Below are 18,472 nucleotides of genomic sequence, written 5' to 3' on the forward strand. Positions count from 1 at the left end.
CCCTACAATTTTATGCATGGATTTGCTTTTAAAAGCCGGTAAGGTTTCTTCCTCGGTTTCTTCGCTTAGTTTATTTTAATAATAAAACATAGGACAGTCAATCTAAAATCATTTTATTTTAATACATTCAATAACAACTACATTGGTACAAATCATTTTACAAATACACCTTCGATTGCCGTAGCCCCTGGGGTATTCTGGGACCATCCAAATTTCCTCATCAGTGAAATTTTCAGCATTCTGGCACCTTAGACCTTATTGGCTACCTTGAGGGCCACGGCAACATCCAGCGTTGGTGGCAGCTGGTTGCAGTGTTCGCAGAACAGCGCTGGCACGTCGTATAACAGCTTGGCGAAGAACGCGGCGGAAGCGGTTAGCAATGTTGGAACGTTTCCTTGAAGTTGGATTTGGCTGGTTTCGATTGGAAACTTTACCGCTGGTATATGACCTGGATGCCCTTGTCGGCAGGAACGACACCCATGGGATTGCTGTTGAAGAGTCCGATGTAACGGTATGAGAATGTTTATGCTGAACGGCTTCTTGATTCTTGCGATTCCTAATCCAAATGACAATAATGATAATTTTATATTATTTTAAGAATCTTTGAAAAAATATTAACATTACATACCTTTGCTAGGCAAAACTGTTCGTAACAAAACCGTGTGTATACATCAAACATTTTACAACAACTGACTGATTGCATCATGAAGCTACGTGCTTGAAAATTTTCTTTTCTTGTAATGTACTTCTTTTTACGCATTTCTCAATCGCATGAGCATACCACGAAAATCGTAAAAAATACTCTCCCGTCGGTAATTAAAAGTACGCATAATTTGGCGTATAGGCAATATTCTTCAAAGTGAATAAAAAGTACTCCTAAAATGAGTATTCCTGTATAACCGTGTACTCTTCCTCGTTTGCCTTGCAATGCCAAAAATTTCCAACGCTCGTTTAGAGATGTCGTAAATTAATCGATTACTTCGATAAATCGATTAATCGTTGTAATAATCGATTAATTTTGAATCGATCATTATCCAACGATCAATCGATTCAATAATCGACAGGAATCGAGAGTAATCGATTAGTTACTAATCGATTAATCGGGATTTTACGACATCTCTACGCTCGTTCAAATCGTTTCACCCAGCGAGACCATTTCGATTTGTTTTTGTCAAATGGCTCGATTGCAAATGTAGGTGGCATAGCCGGTACCACTGCAGCAACTGTACTTCTAGCCGAACTTCCAGCGGCTCCGTGTGCGTTATCATCATCGGACATTTTCTCACCGCACCGCACTGAATACACGAACACAGCAGTAACAGGTACGTAGTAGTGTACGTTAACACTTTTCGTCACCGGAAAAGAGCAGTGTCATCCAACGACTATAACGAATGAGTTGGTGTTTGTGCATTCACACTGAGCCCCAATGCGGAATACAACTTGTCCGGATCTTTCTCGTCCAAACAATTCCCGTCACCGAGGGAGCTTCGCCACGCGCGATTACTAATCCGCTCGTCGCCAACTGTCATAAACGTAGGGATTGGCCGAATCACGAGTGAAATAAAACGTCGACTTGTCTCTACTAATTCACAACAAGGAATGATGTTTATTATTCTTTCTTGACAGTTAATGACATAGGTAAGGGTCATAGGTTCGTATACACTAGGTAGGGAAACTGAATACAATGTTTGTATATGTAGGTGAAGCAAATCATAACATGACTGATGAACTTCGTTGGAAATTAAAAGAATATAACTTAACTACGTTACATGACCATATTATGATTTAATCCCTGAACGGTTATTCCGGAAACAGGTTCCCGTGGAGCCTGAAGTGGCCACAAACTTATTCTGAAGAAACCCTGCCAATATGGGTATCAGAATTCCTCAAATTGTTTCGGAAGCATGATTTTATGTGGAATTAGGCAACTCGATGGTTTGACAACGGACCGGTCATACTTAAACAGGTTTCTGTGGGGCCCAATGGGGCCCCTCATTTAGAAGAAACTCTGGTTGTCTTCTTTTTCTCCAATTGTTTTACATGATAACTGGAACTTGACCTACTGTTCAACAATTCTTTTAGTATATCCACAGTAAATCAAATGAAAGCTTTTCTAGGCCGATCAAATGCTTAACTATGTGTCTTGTAAAAGATACACTATGCTCAGAGAGTTGAGCACATTTCCCAATTTTTTAATTGGGAAGAATATCATCTTAGATCGAGAATCGAGCTTGGGATCTGCGGATTGGTTATTCTTCAAGGATAACTGGGGACCCTGACAACATAGATTTAAAACATCCAACTAATTGTTTCAGAAACATGTTTTTCCCACAAGAACGAAACATATTTTCGTGGAACCTAAATTTTCTAGATTCGATATTCTGAAACAAGTGTTCTTTAGCTCAATACGGGCTCGTCCTTACTCGATATTGAAGATATTGATTAAGAGAGGCAAAACCTACCTGCCAGACTATTTTTAATCACTTTTACTGGTGTACCGTTTCGATAGCAATCCTTCTTAAATGCCCATCAGCTCATAAAAGCATGCTTCCGGAAAAGTTTCATAAATCTTTATCCAGTTCATCGCGAGCGATAACAGCTGCCAAGGCCAACTAGCCTCTGGATAGTTTCAAATTTGACGTTCCTGGAGGTCAACCGCCCCACTGCTCTAAGCATTCTGAACAATGTGGTAAATAAGAAGCTGTGGATGCAATAGATCCACACTTTCTTATTTGCTGCATAGCTCAGATTGCTCATTTTCACTTCTTTATTTTTCCTTTTTCTTTTTTTCTCTTTTTACCAGCTTCTTGCATCTTCTCCCTTCAAGCTTGTGTCTTGTCATTTCTCACTCTTCACTACTCACTACTTACTTCTCTCTTCTTACTTCTAACTACTGTCACTTTTCACTTCTCTTGTCTCATTTCTTTCATTTCACTTTTCACTTTTATCTTTCCACTTTTTACTTTCCACTTCTTACTATTCACTTCTTACTTGTCATTCGACCTAATGACCATTCGGCCTAATGTCCGTTCGGCCTAATGGCCATTCGGCCTAATGACCCAGCATCGGTCCCACCTTCTTGGAAATCATGTTTTCGAAACAATTCCAAGATTTTTGATGCAGGGGTCTCTTCTAAATGAGTTTGTGGCCAGTTTAGGCGTTGCGTTGCGTTGCGTTGTAACGGAGTATTTCGTAGATTGCATACTGATAGTTGTCATGTATATTCTTTACCTTTCTTACCCCAATTGCTTATGGATTTCCATTTGGGATTCAATGGAAATCCGATTGGGGGTCCAAAATGATAAAACATGAAAGCTATCATTGTCGGCCACGCCCATCTTCTCCGTTACTAAGGAAAGGGAAGGAAATGATGATATGACATCTACTTAACGAGAGTCCAGCGACTCACCGACGCCCTCATAGATGTCAAGGAATTGGATTGTGGGTAGGGTATGTGGCTTAGGAGTATCATTATAAGCAAATGATAGAAAATTTGTGGAAATACGTTGGGAGTGACTTTGCTAAGAAATTTATGTCACTCCATTATCCTTGCCGATGATTTTCCTCGGATGGGGCGAAGGTATTAGCCATGCCCTGGCTAATAGCCTAGGTTTAAGCGCCTTTGCTCGCTCTCTGAAACGAAAAAAGAGCAAAAAGAAATTAAATTCCCCTTCCCCCTGATATGATAATGATTTTGATCAACAAACGAATTCTAAGTGGATGAATAAATGATCAAACGGCTGCAAACAAGCCTCTATTATCGTAGCAGAAGCAAACCCGCCTCAATACGACAGGCAGAAGCACATGTTTGTGATTCAAATGCGATCGACTATTGTTCAATTTCGATACGCATAGTTGGGTAGAGAGAAAAGATGTGAAATATTGCTAAAGTAGGATTCGATGGATACGGGGAACTGACTCATATGGGACAGTTATGGGACAGCTTTCTCGCAAGGGCAGCTGTTGTATAATTGGTAATACGTCCGTGTTCTTAATGGAATAGTGCGGGTTCAAGTCCCATCGGCAGCCGAACTCTCTCTCGCACACCTCATAAAAAACACCCTCCAATGGCAAACCCAACTATGTGCATCAAAACCAACATCCCTTCCAAAAAAGAAAAAATCCGACCTCCCTTACAATTGATGACTTGTAAAAGCAAAAAAGTAAAAAATAAAAAATATATGTGTAACAAAAAAAATTAAAACACAGTAAAAAGAGAATATTTACATTCTTACACATAAAAACTAACGCAAAGTGTATGATGCTGCCACATATGCACAAACAAATTTATTTTTGATCATCTTGTTTCACTAGACCCGTACAACGGGTGCTTATTTTTAATTAATTTACATACACATATCCTCATAAAGAACTATCCAGATACTTGAAGTACTAAATAACATTAAAATTAGGGTTAGAGAAGTAATCTTCACTAACACACTTCAACGTCCATTGCGAGTGGAAAATAGCAATACTGTTTGGATTCATATTACGATACGAAGATGGTAGATTCTGTTCTATTTCCATAAAAATTTGCATTTTTATTGAGTTTTACTGAACAATAGAACAACGGGATGTGCACATGCGTGTAAACAGCCGCAAAGATTGTAAAATATATTAAAGGGCTTTAAGAGCTCAACTTTTCGAAAGAACTTGAAAGAAAGATTTCCAGAGAAATGATATTTGAATTACAGTGAAGTAGCAAAGGAAATCTCCACTACGCAAAATTAGGTTATATTAGTAATCACGGAAATAAACGATTATGTGATATCTCATACTATTTCTGGCATCCGGTCAATCTCTTTCGTGTTTTCTTTGAGAAAGGGGGCTGAATAAATATATATTGTGATCTAGGGCTGAAAGTCTCTCTGAAAGAACTTCCGTTGGTATTCAAACAGAACTCAATTCGGAATTGGAAAAAAAATCCGTTCAAAATTCGGACATAACTTAATTGAAGTTCGAAAAGATAAATCCATTCAAAATTTCATAAGAGCTCAGTTCGAAACTCAGACACAACTCCAATCGGAATTCGAACAGTATTGCATCCGAAATTTGAACAGAAATCCATTAGAAATTTGAAAAAAAAGAAAAAGAAAAAAAAAACATTTAGAATTCAAACAGAAGTAAATTCGGAATTCAAAAAGAATTTCACTCGCAATGTGTAAGAAATTCCATCCGGAATCTGAACAGGTTTCCATTCCGATTTCAAGAAAATTCTATTCGAATTTCAAAATTCAGACAGAATTCCATACGAAAATCGAATATGTAGAATCCCATTCGGAATTCAAACAGAACTCCACAAGGAATCCGAATAGAATTCAATTTGACAATCGAAACGAATATTTTTAAAACTCATGCAGAATACCGTTCACAAATATTAAAGAGAACTCCATTCGGAAATCGACAGAATTCCGTTCGGAACAGAGCACCATGTGGAAAACCAACCAACATTCTGAATTAAAATAGAATTTCATTTAACAAACGAGAAGAATTTGATTCGGAGAATTAAAATCAAAGATATGAAACTGAATTCCATTCGCAATCCGAACAAAAATCCATTCGTTGTGCCCTACATTTCAATGATTAAATATAAAACATTAACTGTTAAGTTTACGTTCAACACATTCTGGCTACAAATATTCGACAAACTTGTTGCGAAAAATGTATCTTGCACATGACACACGCGATGAGCCTTTGGTATGTATACGAACATTACGATTATTACTGATCGGTTGGGGACTCAGAAACTACTGAACCGATCGGCGTGAAAATGTGTATTCAAAGGTTTTTGGGGCCAGGTAAGGTTCTTAAAATGGTTTGATACCTCTTCCCTCTATGTAAAGGGGGGCTCCCATACGAATGAACCAGAAATATCTACATAACTCGAGAACTAATCAGAGGATAAATCAATTTTAGGCGAAACGAAGTTCGTCGGGTCTGGTAGTACTACATATAAGTACGCCAAGTCGATGCAATTTACTAAATAATGTAATAATAGCTAAAGGCACTCACCTTGTTCCAAAAGTTCTAACCCTCTTCCCGATATACTTATGGAGCTGGATCATTCTACATCCCATGAATATTTCTCTGACACGGCAGTTGTCATTAGCGAAACAGGAGGCACGCCACCGATCCGTTGGAAGTCATTAACAGCCACTCGCCGCGGGCTGTACGTCCGGCATCTCGTGGATCCAACATGCTTTGGAAATTCATTTCCAAACTTCGGTCATCCGGGCTTGATTGATTTCTGCACTAATAATTTCGTCCATTGCGGTAATCGATAGTTGAAAATTTTTGTTTTGTTTGGACGCGTGGAAAATTTTGAGTCTTTTTCTTTTTTTTTACAAATGGACGAGCCTGGAATTGAACCCACGACCTCCTGCTTACAAGGCAGTAGCGGTAGCCACTAGACCACCGAGCTCGTCATAGTTTGTGGCCAGTTTAGGCTCCACGGAAACCTGTTCCAACCTGTTCCGGTTGTCATCCATCCTATGGTCTCACTTTTGTTCTTATTTCTTTTTTCTTTGTCTTCTTTAATTTATCATTATTTTTCTCACTTTTCCTTCATTATTCTAGAAGCAATTCTCCTATATGTTTCTTACTTCTCTCTTATTTCTCACTGTAAGACGTGAGTAACAAAAAGGACATCAGTAGAATATACAAAAACTGTATGATACACAAAAACATGTAATATGCAACTGCCTAGAGGCATCTTCATAGGCTTCCTGCAGAACAGAAGACTGCCAATGAGGAAATCTAAAGCCATTGATTTTTCGACATGCTGATTGGATTTCAACTAGCAATGGACGACTTTTGCTTTTATTTTACTTGTAACTTTTCGACGCATTGGTATTCCTTCAAACTGAGTTCAACCAAGCAGTATCGGCAATAATTTCCGTTTTCAATTTTAATTATAACACGAGTGAATCATTGCTCGGTGGATTATTTCAAACCAAATAAAAATTACAAAAGGGATATTGAGTTATGTGAATTATCATTCAAGTATTATAGTTAGTTCAAATGTCCTTCAAAAAAATAATTTATTTACAAATCACTTTCATATTCTAAGATTAACATAAACTATTTCTAATGAAAGACGTAACTTATTTGATTTGATGGTAAAGGACTTCTATTGAGTTTATAATAAGTACTTAAGCGTGATAAGTGGCTAAAAGTGAATCGGTTGAACCCATTCTTAGATAAAATCAATCTGGCATTTTTTGGCATTTTCAAAGTCTTTTGAAGATATAAGTAACTATCACTTTATTTAACAACAAATAATGCCACCAGCATATTCGCGTTAAACGCCGCATATCGCAACTGACCCACTAGCGACAAGTAACCTTCAAATTGATGCCATCCCTTGGCGTACTGAACAAATTGGTTGGACTCATGACAAGCTCCGAATCCTTACCATCAAGCAGCTCAAAGTTTAACTTGGACAATAGTAACGATAGTCCTACCTTGGTCTGTACTTTTCCCATTCGCATTCCAATGCAAATTCTTGGTCCATCGCCGAAGGGTGCATACGGTTTGTTCTTTATGTCTGGATCGAGGAATCGATCCGGATTGAAGCGCATTGGATCGGGATAGTACTGCGGATCGTGTTGCATTGCTATAATTTGAAGTACGACGGCTGTTCCCTTCTTTATTGTGATATCAGAATCGGGAACTTTGTAGTCTTTGGTACATTCACGGTTCAGAATCGGGACCGGAGGGTATTTGCGAAGGGTTTCATCGATACAGCACTCAAGGTAGCGCATTTCGTGGATGCTGTCGTACGTCAGCTCTCCATTGTTGCGAGCGAGAACGGAGTCGATTTCGCTTTGCAACTTTCGTTGTATTTCCGTGTTTTTGGAAATTTCGTACAGGCAGAAAGACATGGTTGACGATGACGTTTCAAATCCGGCCAGGAAAAATACGTGGGCTTGGGCCGCGGCTTCTTCGACTGAGAGATTCTTAAACTTTGCCAGCTTTTCTACATCCCAGCGTTCATCGCCGGAAACGGATCCACCGTTACGCAGCTGCAACAGTAACTGCATCATGTCTTTTCGAACAACGCCGTTTTTCTCGCGATATTCAAGAGTTTCACGAACCATATTAAGTATAAATCGCTCTACCTCGCCGATCACGCACTTCATCTTGAAAAGCTTGTTGAGCTTCGGTGCCATAAACGTTATCATAGTGCGCATGTTATTCAGAAAATTTGATTCGAAAACCTAATAATTCAAAGATAAGTGTCAGATTAGATAACAATTCATAGTGCCCTTGACCCTCATCTTACCATGCGACCGAAATGGCGGAAAGGTTCGTTGGGGTTGTTGATCGAATCGATCTCAATGCCGAAGGCGACCGATGCAATGTTGTCCGTATTGTAGCGAGCCAGAATTTCTCGGATTTCCAAAACTTCCTTTTCCTGTGCACTTTTCTGCACGTAATCCTGCAGAACCATACCCTTGTCGACCAACGTCTGGAACATGCCCTTTAGCCGACCGCTGGTGAATGTCGGGGTTAGTTTTGTTCGTAGGTGTCTCCATTTTTCGCCAGCCAGTGAGAAGAGGTGACCACTCAGGGGATCGTTCACTTCGTCCACGTGCACACCACGATCGTGGAAGTACTGAAAGTCACGTACCATGATGTGCTTTGCCAGTTGAGGATCGTTCACCAAAAGCACCGGCCGTAGCAGGAAGTACGTTCCGAGCAGACGCCATTGTTTGGTACGTTCGTACAGTTTCTCACAGATGTTGGAAAACGAATCCTTGCCCAGGAAGAGATCGGCAAAGTTACCGAATGGGAATGTCGGAGTCACCTGCTGGACTCCCCGACGTTTCCAGTAGCCGAAGATGTATTTGGTAAGCGTGAAAGCGACCACGCACAGAAGTGCTATTCCGATTGAAAGCGATGTCATTTTTAGTACTGATAGTCTCTCCCCAAGAACGAATGTTTTTATAAGAATTTACTTTCGGGACCATCACGATGAATGGCAGTTTTTGCTTATTCATGTTGGGATTCAGCGTCAGTCAGCAGTAAGAGCAACTAACAAACAAAAACTAGGGGGATGCAGTTATTAGTGAGAAGGGTTACGTTAAATCTTAATTATCAAATTGGTAAAGAGACAATTGTTTTGGCTTTGTTTGCTTGTGACACTAATTACATATCAATTACCCGAGCAGCACACATGTTGTACATAGATCACAGTAACTTATGAGTGACTAGATTTAGTCACAATTAGGTTGCTGTAACCAGTTTCATTAGACTTGTGCTGCTTGAGTAGTTATGTCATGCAAGAAGGTTGCAATGTTTGCAATAGATACATTATATATACATTTAAAAAACTTAAAGAAAGAATAAATAGCCGAGCATATACCTGTTTTCTTAGCTCAGTGGTTACTTAGCCTGACCCCTGTCCGGTCTAGACAAATTCGTGATTTCTTAGGTAAAAATCATACATGTCAGGCAAATAAATCATATTCGAATTTATATGCCACATACAGTACAGCTACATACAGCTTGAAAATACCGGTTCAAATGGTTACTTTGCACTGAACTGCCAAATAAAACACTAATTTCTAATCACTTACTTATCAAGGAACTAAATATGGCATTAAGGAAAAAAGAAGTTTTGACGTCCATCCCCAGTATCACAGCAGTCAACATTCCCCTACGTCTCATTCTCAATACAAGGTGATCTTGTTTCAAGCGCCTCCATGTTTACGGAGATAAACAGACAAACATAGATTCCGTTGATCTCCTTTTTGTTGTTTACCCACATTCATAATCAGTCGACTATGTGTGGCTACTTGATTACCGCATAAACACACCGTCAAATAGGGTTTCTTGGTAACCGTAAAAAGCAAAAAAAAAAATTTGCACATAATTACCATGTAGGCTACTATTATTATTAACATCTTCCTATATCAATTACAAAAGGAACAATTTCGGATTGATCCGTGTCTTTTTGCCTTTCTCGTATACAAAGTATACGTAAAAGCTATATGTTCGCTCCAAAAACGAATTTTTATAGGAGGCCCGGAGACCCATATTGTTATATACCAATCGACTCAGTTCGACGAATTGAGGTGATGTCTGTGCGTATGTGTGTGCGCAGACTAATCTCGCTCATTTTCAGGCACTTATCCTTAACCGATTTACTCGCAACAAAGTGCATTCGACGCGGAATCCTGTCCCATTGTTTCGTATTGAAAATTGTCCCAATCGGACTATGGGCTTAGGAGTTATGTCCAATTTTTTTTTCGAGAAGAATTCTTACTCACTATTAGACCTGTGCGCCGAAGTATTTGTGAACGGCGGCGGCGTAAGGCCATTTTTACACCGGCGGCGGCGGCGTCGGCGGCGTCACGCCGTAAGCAATGTTCGGCGGCGGCGGCGGCGGCGTGAATCGGCGTGAAGAATTTTATGCTGAGAAAAAAATCACGCAGCAAGGCATATCATGCTTTTATTAAATTTTAGAGTTTTTGTACAATTGCTAGCAACAGACAAACTTATAGGGTGAACATGCTAATACCTATAGCTTGATCTCCACAGCAAAAGTTTACATTATATCCTCCACTAGGATATTGCCGTATCACAGCACATAAGTTCACTGGAAAGTACTTCGGATATAAATCCAGAAATTCGTTTGGAAATTCCTCAAGATATTCCTCAGAAAATTCGAAAAAGGAATTCTGAGAATTAATTTAAATTTTTTTGGGTATTGCTTCGGAAATTCTTTCCAAAATTTCTCCAAAAGTTCCAATTTCTTTGGAAATTACTTTAAGCATTGCTTCGGTAATTCCTTTACGAAGTCTTTTGGGAATTTCTTCAGAAATTCATTCGAAAACTTTTCTAGGAATTCCTTTGAAAATTCCTTTAAGAATTCTTTAGAAAAACCCTTCATTAATTTCCATCGCAATACCTACGGACACTGACACATCCGAAAATCCTTCGGAATTTGATTTAGTTTTTTTTTAATTCCTTCAAGAATTTCTTTTGGGAATTTCTCATAAAAATTCTTCCAGTAATTCCTTAAAGAATTTCTTCGGCAACTCTAGGAAGATATTTTTGGTATTTTTTCGAAATTTCCCTCTGTAATTTATTTAGAACTTTCTCCAGGAATTCTTTCTGAATTTGCTACAGGATTTTTATTCGGACATTTCTCCGGAAATTCCTTTAGCAACTCTTCCAGAAATTCCGGTAGAACTTCGAAAATTTCTTTTAAAATTCCTTTAAGAATTCTTTCGGGAATCGCTTCATTTTTTTTTTCGAGAAATGTTTGGAAATTTCGTTTGTAAATTCTTTTAGCTTTTTTAACCATTGTTTAAGTGTTTTTTTTTTTCAATGGAAAATAAGTTTAACACTAAAATTCCTTTGGAAATTTCTTTGAAAATTCTTTTATAAATTCCTCCAAATAAGAATTCTTCCCAGAATTATTCCTGTATGAATTTTGAATGGCTTATTGAAGGAATTTCCTAAGAATTTCTGAAAAAAAAATACCTCCTGGAGGAATTTCCGACTCAATTCTTGAAGGAATAATCGAAAAAAAACAAAAAAGATTCCGCAAGAATTCTCAAAGTAATTTACGAAGAAATGTTGAATGGATTTTTCGAACAAATAGCTATTGGTATTTACACAGAAATTCCTTTGTTTCTCCAAGAATTCTTCGAAAGTAGTAGTAGTATAATAAACGGATAGTAGTAAAATAAACTCAGTTTTGACTTTAGAATCAAGACTACATGCCAAGAAAAACTCCCAAAATATGGAGATTGAAGATATTCGGATATTCTCAAGAATTCTTTAGGAATTTACTGCACGAATTCCTTCGAAAAATTTCTACAGATTTTTTTTTCGTAAATACCTTAAATAATTCCCTAGCAAAAATATTCAGGAATTAATTGGGTAAGACATCAAGAAACTGGTTCTAAAATATCTTTAAAAATTCCGTAAGGAATTCGATCAAGAATTTCTCCAGAAAATCCTTTAAAAAAAATCCACAAATGAAACCAGATTTTTCTTTGAAATTCCCTTCAGGAATTGCTTCGGATTTTATTAGGGCCTTAAGAAATTTCTTAAGAAATTTTTCTGAAAATTCCTACATAACTTCTTATAAGATTCATTCTGACCATTCCATCAGGAATTCTTTCAGAAATTCTTTTTTGGAATACTTTTAATAATTTCTACTCATACCCATCTAAAACGTTTCCACAGTTGTAATGGATTCGACGCGCCCTTCCTCAAAGAAGCCATCCCTCGGAAAGCTCAAAAAGGATTGTGAATCTATTTATTAGTCTGTTGGATTACATGGTTGAAAGGAGATTCTCGCTATCCCGAGGGTGATGGATAACTACATACATACAAACAGACTTTTTAAAATTTCTACAAAATTCCTTCGGAAACTATTTTAACAATTCCACTGGAGTTTTTCTTGGTATTCCATAAGACATTCCATTCCCTCGGAAATTAATCTATTAATTCCTTTGGAATTTCCTACGCCAATTCCTTCAAAAACTCTAGGACGAATTTCCAGATATCTTCGTACGAATTCCTAGAACAATTTCCAAAGAATCTCCTAAAGGAATTACCGACATTCTTAAATGTCTTAAATAATTTATTTGGATATTCCTCCAAGAATATCTTAAGAATTTTCTCCAGAGATTCCTATAAAAAATTCTCCAGAAATTACAACGGAGATAAATCCAGATAAAATCTCTAAGATTTTTTTTCAGGTATTCCTTCAGAACTTCCTCCAGGACTTCCTGGTAATTATTTCAAGAAAGCCAAGAAATTTCTTTGAGAATTGCTTATCGAAACAAAATCTAAACAATTTTTTTTTTTCAAAACAATTCTAGCAATTACAAGGAAGAGTGAAGGCCCATCGTGCTCCAGCATCAGATGCTAAAAGACCATTTTTACATTTGCATATCACGAGGCTAACACCCAGCGAAGCTAAAAAAATCCTATCAGACTGGGAATCCAAATCCAACATTCATTATGGTGTTGATTTGAAGCCGCGTTTATAAGCACTGGATCAATTAAGATAAGTAACAATTAGAAGTCTAATAAAGACACAAAAAAAGTAACAATCAAACGTTTAAAAAGACGATGATCCAACCAATGCGACCAGAATGAGGTTATTCCACATGAAGTTACATATGAGATTAGAAATTCATCGCTACGCTCATTGATTTGTAGGTCTGCAGCCAAGAAGTTCTTGGATGACCTAGCATTTAACACGCCAAAGCGGGTTAAAGTGACAGGGATAAAAGCAAACAAATCTGCTAAAGCTGTAGGGTAAGTGTACCGGTTTTGGCCACCCCAAACCATCGGCGTGAAATATGAAATTCGGCGGCGTGGAGCCAACCGGCGTATGGCGCGCCGCCGACACCTTGTCCGGCGTCGGCGTACGTCAATAAGTGTCGGCGGCGGCGGCGTGGCGCGGCGGCGCACAGGTCTACTCACTATTTAGGCACTTACTATTAGCTGATTTGCTCGCAAAAAGTTTCATTCGACGCGGAATCTTGTCCTATTGTTTCGTATTGGAAATTGGCCGAATTGGATTATGGGATTTGGAGTTATGGCCAAAACCTCTTTTTTTCAAACATATTAATGCAGACAAGAAAATTCTCGGTAATACAACCGACATTTCCAGGATGCTTTTCAATACTGGCTGTGCATGTGCTAAGACAAGACAAGACAAGACAAGACAAACTTTTTTTTTTCATACCAAAAGTGCGTTGAAAGGCACCATCACTGCTAGGTATATTAAAATGTTTTTTTTTGCGATCAAGCATGCTCACTAGGGTGCCAATGGAAAGTATGGGAAAAAATTGTCATCGAATTAAAAAAACGATATTGCAGTTTCATAACCCCAAAATATGACGTGCCTAAAATTCATCAAAGTTTTGAATTCTTTCCCATGAAAATTTTCCAAAGGGGGACCAAAGGAAAAGTCGAAAACTTTATTTTTTTCCATTCTACACACTTAGTTTTTTACCGGGATCTCAGCAATGTGTTCAACTTTTACCGAGATTCGTACAGCCGAGACCCAGCATGTTTTTCGCCGAGATATCTGTCAAAATTGCTGAAAATCCAAAACCCAGCTAACAAACCTTATTTTTGACAGGATATCAGTTTCTTATTTTACTGGACACACGGCTGTGCGGATTTTGCCGTGCTGCAGAAATAAAACTTAGTGTGTATGTTTTCCCATTACGAGTATTTATTTGAACGTTAGAACTGAAAGCAGTCACACTGTTTATTAATATTATTTTTTATAAAATAGAGAATAGGGTTAAGGCAGGAATTTTCGTCTTATCGTCATAGTCTCAAATATCAATAAAAAAGAAGCTTTTTTGCCAAATTCATCCGTACCCAATTGTAAGCTTAGGCGAAATGTTCTGCTATAGTGGAGTTCTAGCAAAATGACGTTGCTTTCATTGATTTTAGCCCCTATGACGATGGACGGAAATACCTGCCGTGTCCCTATTCAGTTTATTGATGAATATTTGCTATTGTTTCCCAAGTCATCTAATTTGCCGTCGTATAGTGAAGTTCTTTGTAAGTTCATGTTTCATTTGTAAGCTGAGAAACAAACTGCAAAACAAAGTGCGCAAATAACAACCAAAGCGTGGATAGCTGTATGGAAGAGAAAACAAATTAATCAATTGATTGGTAATAGGGCAAATTAATTTAAGATTTTGCGTTGCCATAAAAAATGGAGAGATGTACAGAAAAATAGGCTACTAATGTCGACGACTGAACTTAAGAAATCACGTAATTTCTTGAATTACTTTTCAAACTCCTTTACTTATTTATTTTACAAATCAGGATTATCTATTTCATTTGAGATCAATACACAAAGGGTTTTTTACGCCGATCTCTTTCAATGTAAATCAAAACCGTGTCAAAATAAACCGCGTTGTTTAAAAAAAACCGACGTGAAAAATCGTTTTATTTCAAAATCCGGAATGACATGAATCGTGTTTCTACGTTATCAGTTTTCTTAATCTTTGCACGTTGTGTTTTGAATTCATGCGGTACCACGTAATAAAAACCGCGTAAAAATAAATTTCAGGGTAATAAACATTGCCTAGCAATTTGATAATTTTCTCCGTAAATCTGATCTCAAAAGTTTTCAAAGTTATAAAAAATTCAAAATTCTGATAGCAATATTTTGAACACTTCTAAATCATGGCCGATGGAGCTCAAATTTTGCATAGGGGCATATTTTAGGGGTTAGGAAGTGTTTGCGTAACGTCCAGTTTTTAAATTCGATGAAAAATTGCTTTCGACATAAGATTTTTTTTGAAGTCCCTAAACAGTCGTTTTTTTTTCAAAAAAATAGTTCTAAAAGTTCCATGCATTTTGAGTCCTTTGGCATAAAAAAAAAAATTAGTTCCCCTAGTGAGAAAACAAAAGTTTTGATTAATTTTGAGCACCCCTAAATCATATCCGATATAACTAAAATTTTACATAGGGGGATATTTTTGGGTACGAAAACGTTTACGTATCGTTCGGTGTTAAAATTCGATGATAAAAGCTTCCATCGTCTGAAAAAAGTCTCAAAAATGTTCTAAGAGATAAAATCGATTTTTTCCAAAAAATATTTTTTTTTAAATAACGTCAGATCTCGACGTTTCATACATTTTTAAGTCATTTGGCAACATAAACAAAAATTTGATATTTGACTTTTCCTTTGCCCCCTCCTGAAAATTTTCATTGGTAAAAATTTCAAATCTTTGATGAATTTTAGGCACCCCTAAATCATGTCCGATTAAGGTCAAATTTTGCTTGGATAATATTTTCTGGTAATGAAACTTATGAGCAATGTCGTTTTTTGAAATACAAAAATGTCATTTTCATTGGCACCCTAATGCTCACTGGTAAAAAAATCACAAAAGTTAGCTGTCTTCTCTCTCTCAGGGTACAATGAATACCTGTTATGTATTCATGGAACAGTAACCCTACCTATTACTGCCAAGCAAAAAGTAACTTACATTCATATATTTATTTAATTGTTATCATGCGACGCAAATTCACTGAAATGTCTATCCAACAGTTAAGGCGTGTAACACCCCGTTACAAGTAACACCATTCAACGGTTTTGCCGACAACACAATTATTCATCATTTTTTTTATCAGCAATTCATAATTGTTTATCTCAGATACACGCCGGAGTACATACGCCGGCGTAATTTTTGTGCGGGCGTCCGCGTGTAGTTTGCATGCACAATTTTCACAGATCTAAGGGCGAAACAATGAGACAGGATTTTGCGTCGAGTGCTACATGTGGCGAGCAAATTTGTTGAGGACAAAAAAATGAGTTACTCTTCTTTAGGTGATTTTTCTGTGAAAAATAGTATTTGATCCATAACTTTTGAGCCTACAGTCCGATCTGGCCTTTTTCCAATAGGAAACAATTGTTAATCCAGCGTGGAATGCAACTTATTTTAAGCAAATTGGGTAAGGATAAGTGCCTGAAAAATGACTGACATTTATTCGGCACACACACATACACACGGACACACACAGACATCACCTCAATTCGTCGAGCTGAGTCGATTGGTATATAACACTATGGGTCCCGGGCCTCCTATAAAATGTTTGTTTTTGGAACGAACATATATATAACCTTTATGTAAAGCGACCGTGTGCCGCTCAAAGCGCACAGGCCCAAGTCCTGGTGTTAGGTGCAACACAAAACAAACCTGACACGGCGGCCCTCCGACGAGACAGGAGGTTTGCGCAGGCCCAATAAGCCGTCTGTAAAACTAATCATTACGGGCAATTCAAGGGCAATGATACGACTTGATATAATCGGCGACGAATAAAGGAACACGATTGGAGGCTTGAAACATGGAACTGCAAGTCGCTAGGTTTCGCATGTTGCGACAGGATCTACAATAATTTACACTAGAGCTAGAGAGATGTGCGCCGGTCCGAACATTGGCGGCGGCGGTGTTTTCCAGAATTTAGGTCGGCGGCGGCGGCGTTTTCGGCGTCAAAGCCATTTTAGCCAGCCGTGGCCGAAAGCCATTTTAGCCAGCGGTGGTGGCGGCGTGAATCGGCGTGGAGTTTTTTTACGTTCGTTTCTTGAAGATTTTTTTCTGCTTTTTTTCAGGATGTTTTCAAGACTTCAACGGAAGAATCTTTTGAATTTCGACGGAAAAATCTGACGATCTCCTCCCGAAAATTCTTTGAGCTTCTCCAAAATATTCATTTGAAAATTATTTTCGGATTTTCCATGGCTACTATTTTAAAGTTTTGATAATTCTTTGGAATTTCCAAGGTAGAACTTTGGAATTTCTAAGGAAAATTGTTTCAAGTTTCCAAAGCGAAATGTTCGGAAAATCCAGGGAAAGTGTTAAGTATTCTTCGGAATTTACACAGAATATTCCTCAAATTTTCCGCGGGAGATTGGTCAAAATGTGGACATTAACATAAAAATTGGATTTCAACGGCAAATTGGTCGAAATTTTCATAGGAAATTCATTGGAATTTGCATGGGATTTTTTTTTAACTTTCTATGGAAAATTCTTCGGAAACAGTTATACAACGGAAAACAGTTTGGCCAAAAATTTCGTTTGGTCGAATAGGTTATAAGGCCGAAAATGTCGTTCGGTCGAAATGGTTGTTTGACAGAAAGGGCCATTTGGTCGAAAATGTCATTTGGTCCAACAACAAATGTTGATAACTGAACGGGTAATATGGTCAAAAATATCCACCGGTTTCGCCAAATAGCCTTTCTTACAAACTACAATTTCGGCCAAACAACTTTTTGACCAAACGACTTTTGCAGCCAAATGGCCAGCCTGCCGAACGACACTTTCGGCTGTAGGGTAAATGTCCTATTGTTGGACCCCTAGAGAAAGTGATTCCCCATATCTGCTTATATCTATTGAAATACAGGTTCGATACGGATGGAAATCACACCATCTATTTATGAAATAGAAATTCCAATTAGGCTTCATTTATTGATAAACCGGTGAAATTTGCAATTTTCTGAAATGAAAATATTTTTTCCCTTGTCATAAGACGAGTTTGTACCTACCCATTTAATTCCTCCACTTGATTGTACCTTGACAGATACGTATTTCGACCTCAACAGTAAGGTCGTCTTCAGTGTCTCGTACTTGACTCGACTTGGACAGTGCAACATATTTTGGACAAATGTACACATTTTGGACACCCCCATTAAGTCTTTTAACCCTTTACAAGGCAGATGAATCTAGACAATAAATTAACAAGAACAACAATTGGACACAATGTTGACATGGTATTAAACTCAAATGTATGTTTGTTATACATTAAACAGTTCAGAAACATTGAAAAATTGGTGGCAAAATAGTTGCCACTGCCCGTCAAGCGGGACAACATTGGTGGCAATCTAGTTGCCACAGCCCGGCAAGCGGGAAAACATGCAACAACAAAAATAAATAAAATATTTTTTTAAAATTAGGTTTTACGTAAAACCAGT

The 18,472-nt window shown here is 37.9% G+C and overlaps 1 protein-coding gene across 1 annotated transcript; it reads right to left on the reverse strand.

Annotated features, from left to right (window-relative positions):
• Positions 1 to 7,023: 7,023 nt before the first annotated feature.
• LOC134226762 (probable cytochrome P450 6d5) lies at positions 7,024 to 8,912 on the reverse strand. The gene is made up of 2 exons (XM_062707733.1): positions 8,285 to 8,912; positions 7,024 to 8,219 (listed from the first exon to the last, which is right to left on the reverse strand). Exons 1-2 carry the CDS (start codon positions 8,906 to 8,908, stop codon positions 7,329 to 7,331), a joined length of 1,515 nt encoding a protein of 504 aa, XP_062563717.1. The 5' UTR covers positions 8,909 to 8,912; the 3' UTR covers positions 7,024 to 7,328.
• Between the last annotated feature and the right edge of the window lie 9,560 nt (positions 8,913 to 18,472).

The sequence above is a fragment of the Armigeres subalbatus genome, chromosome 3 (assembly GCF_024139115.2).
Source record: "Armigeres subalbatus isolate Guangzhou_Male chromosome 3, GZ_Asu_2, whole genome shotgun sequence".
NCBI lineage: Eukaryota > Metazoa > Arthropoda > Insecta > Diptera > Culicidae > Armigeres > Armigeres subalbatus.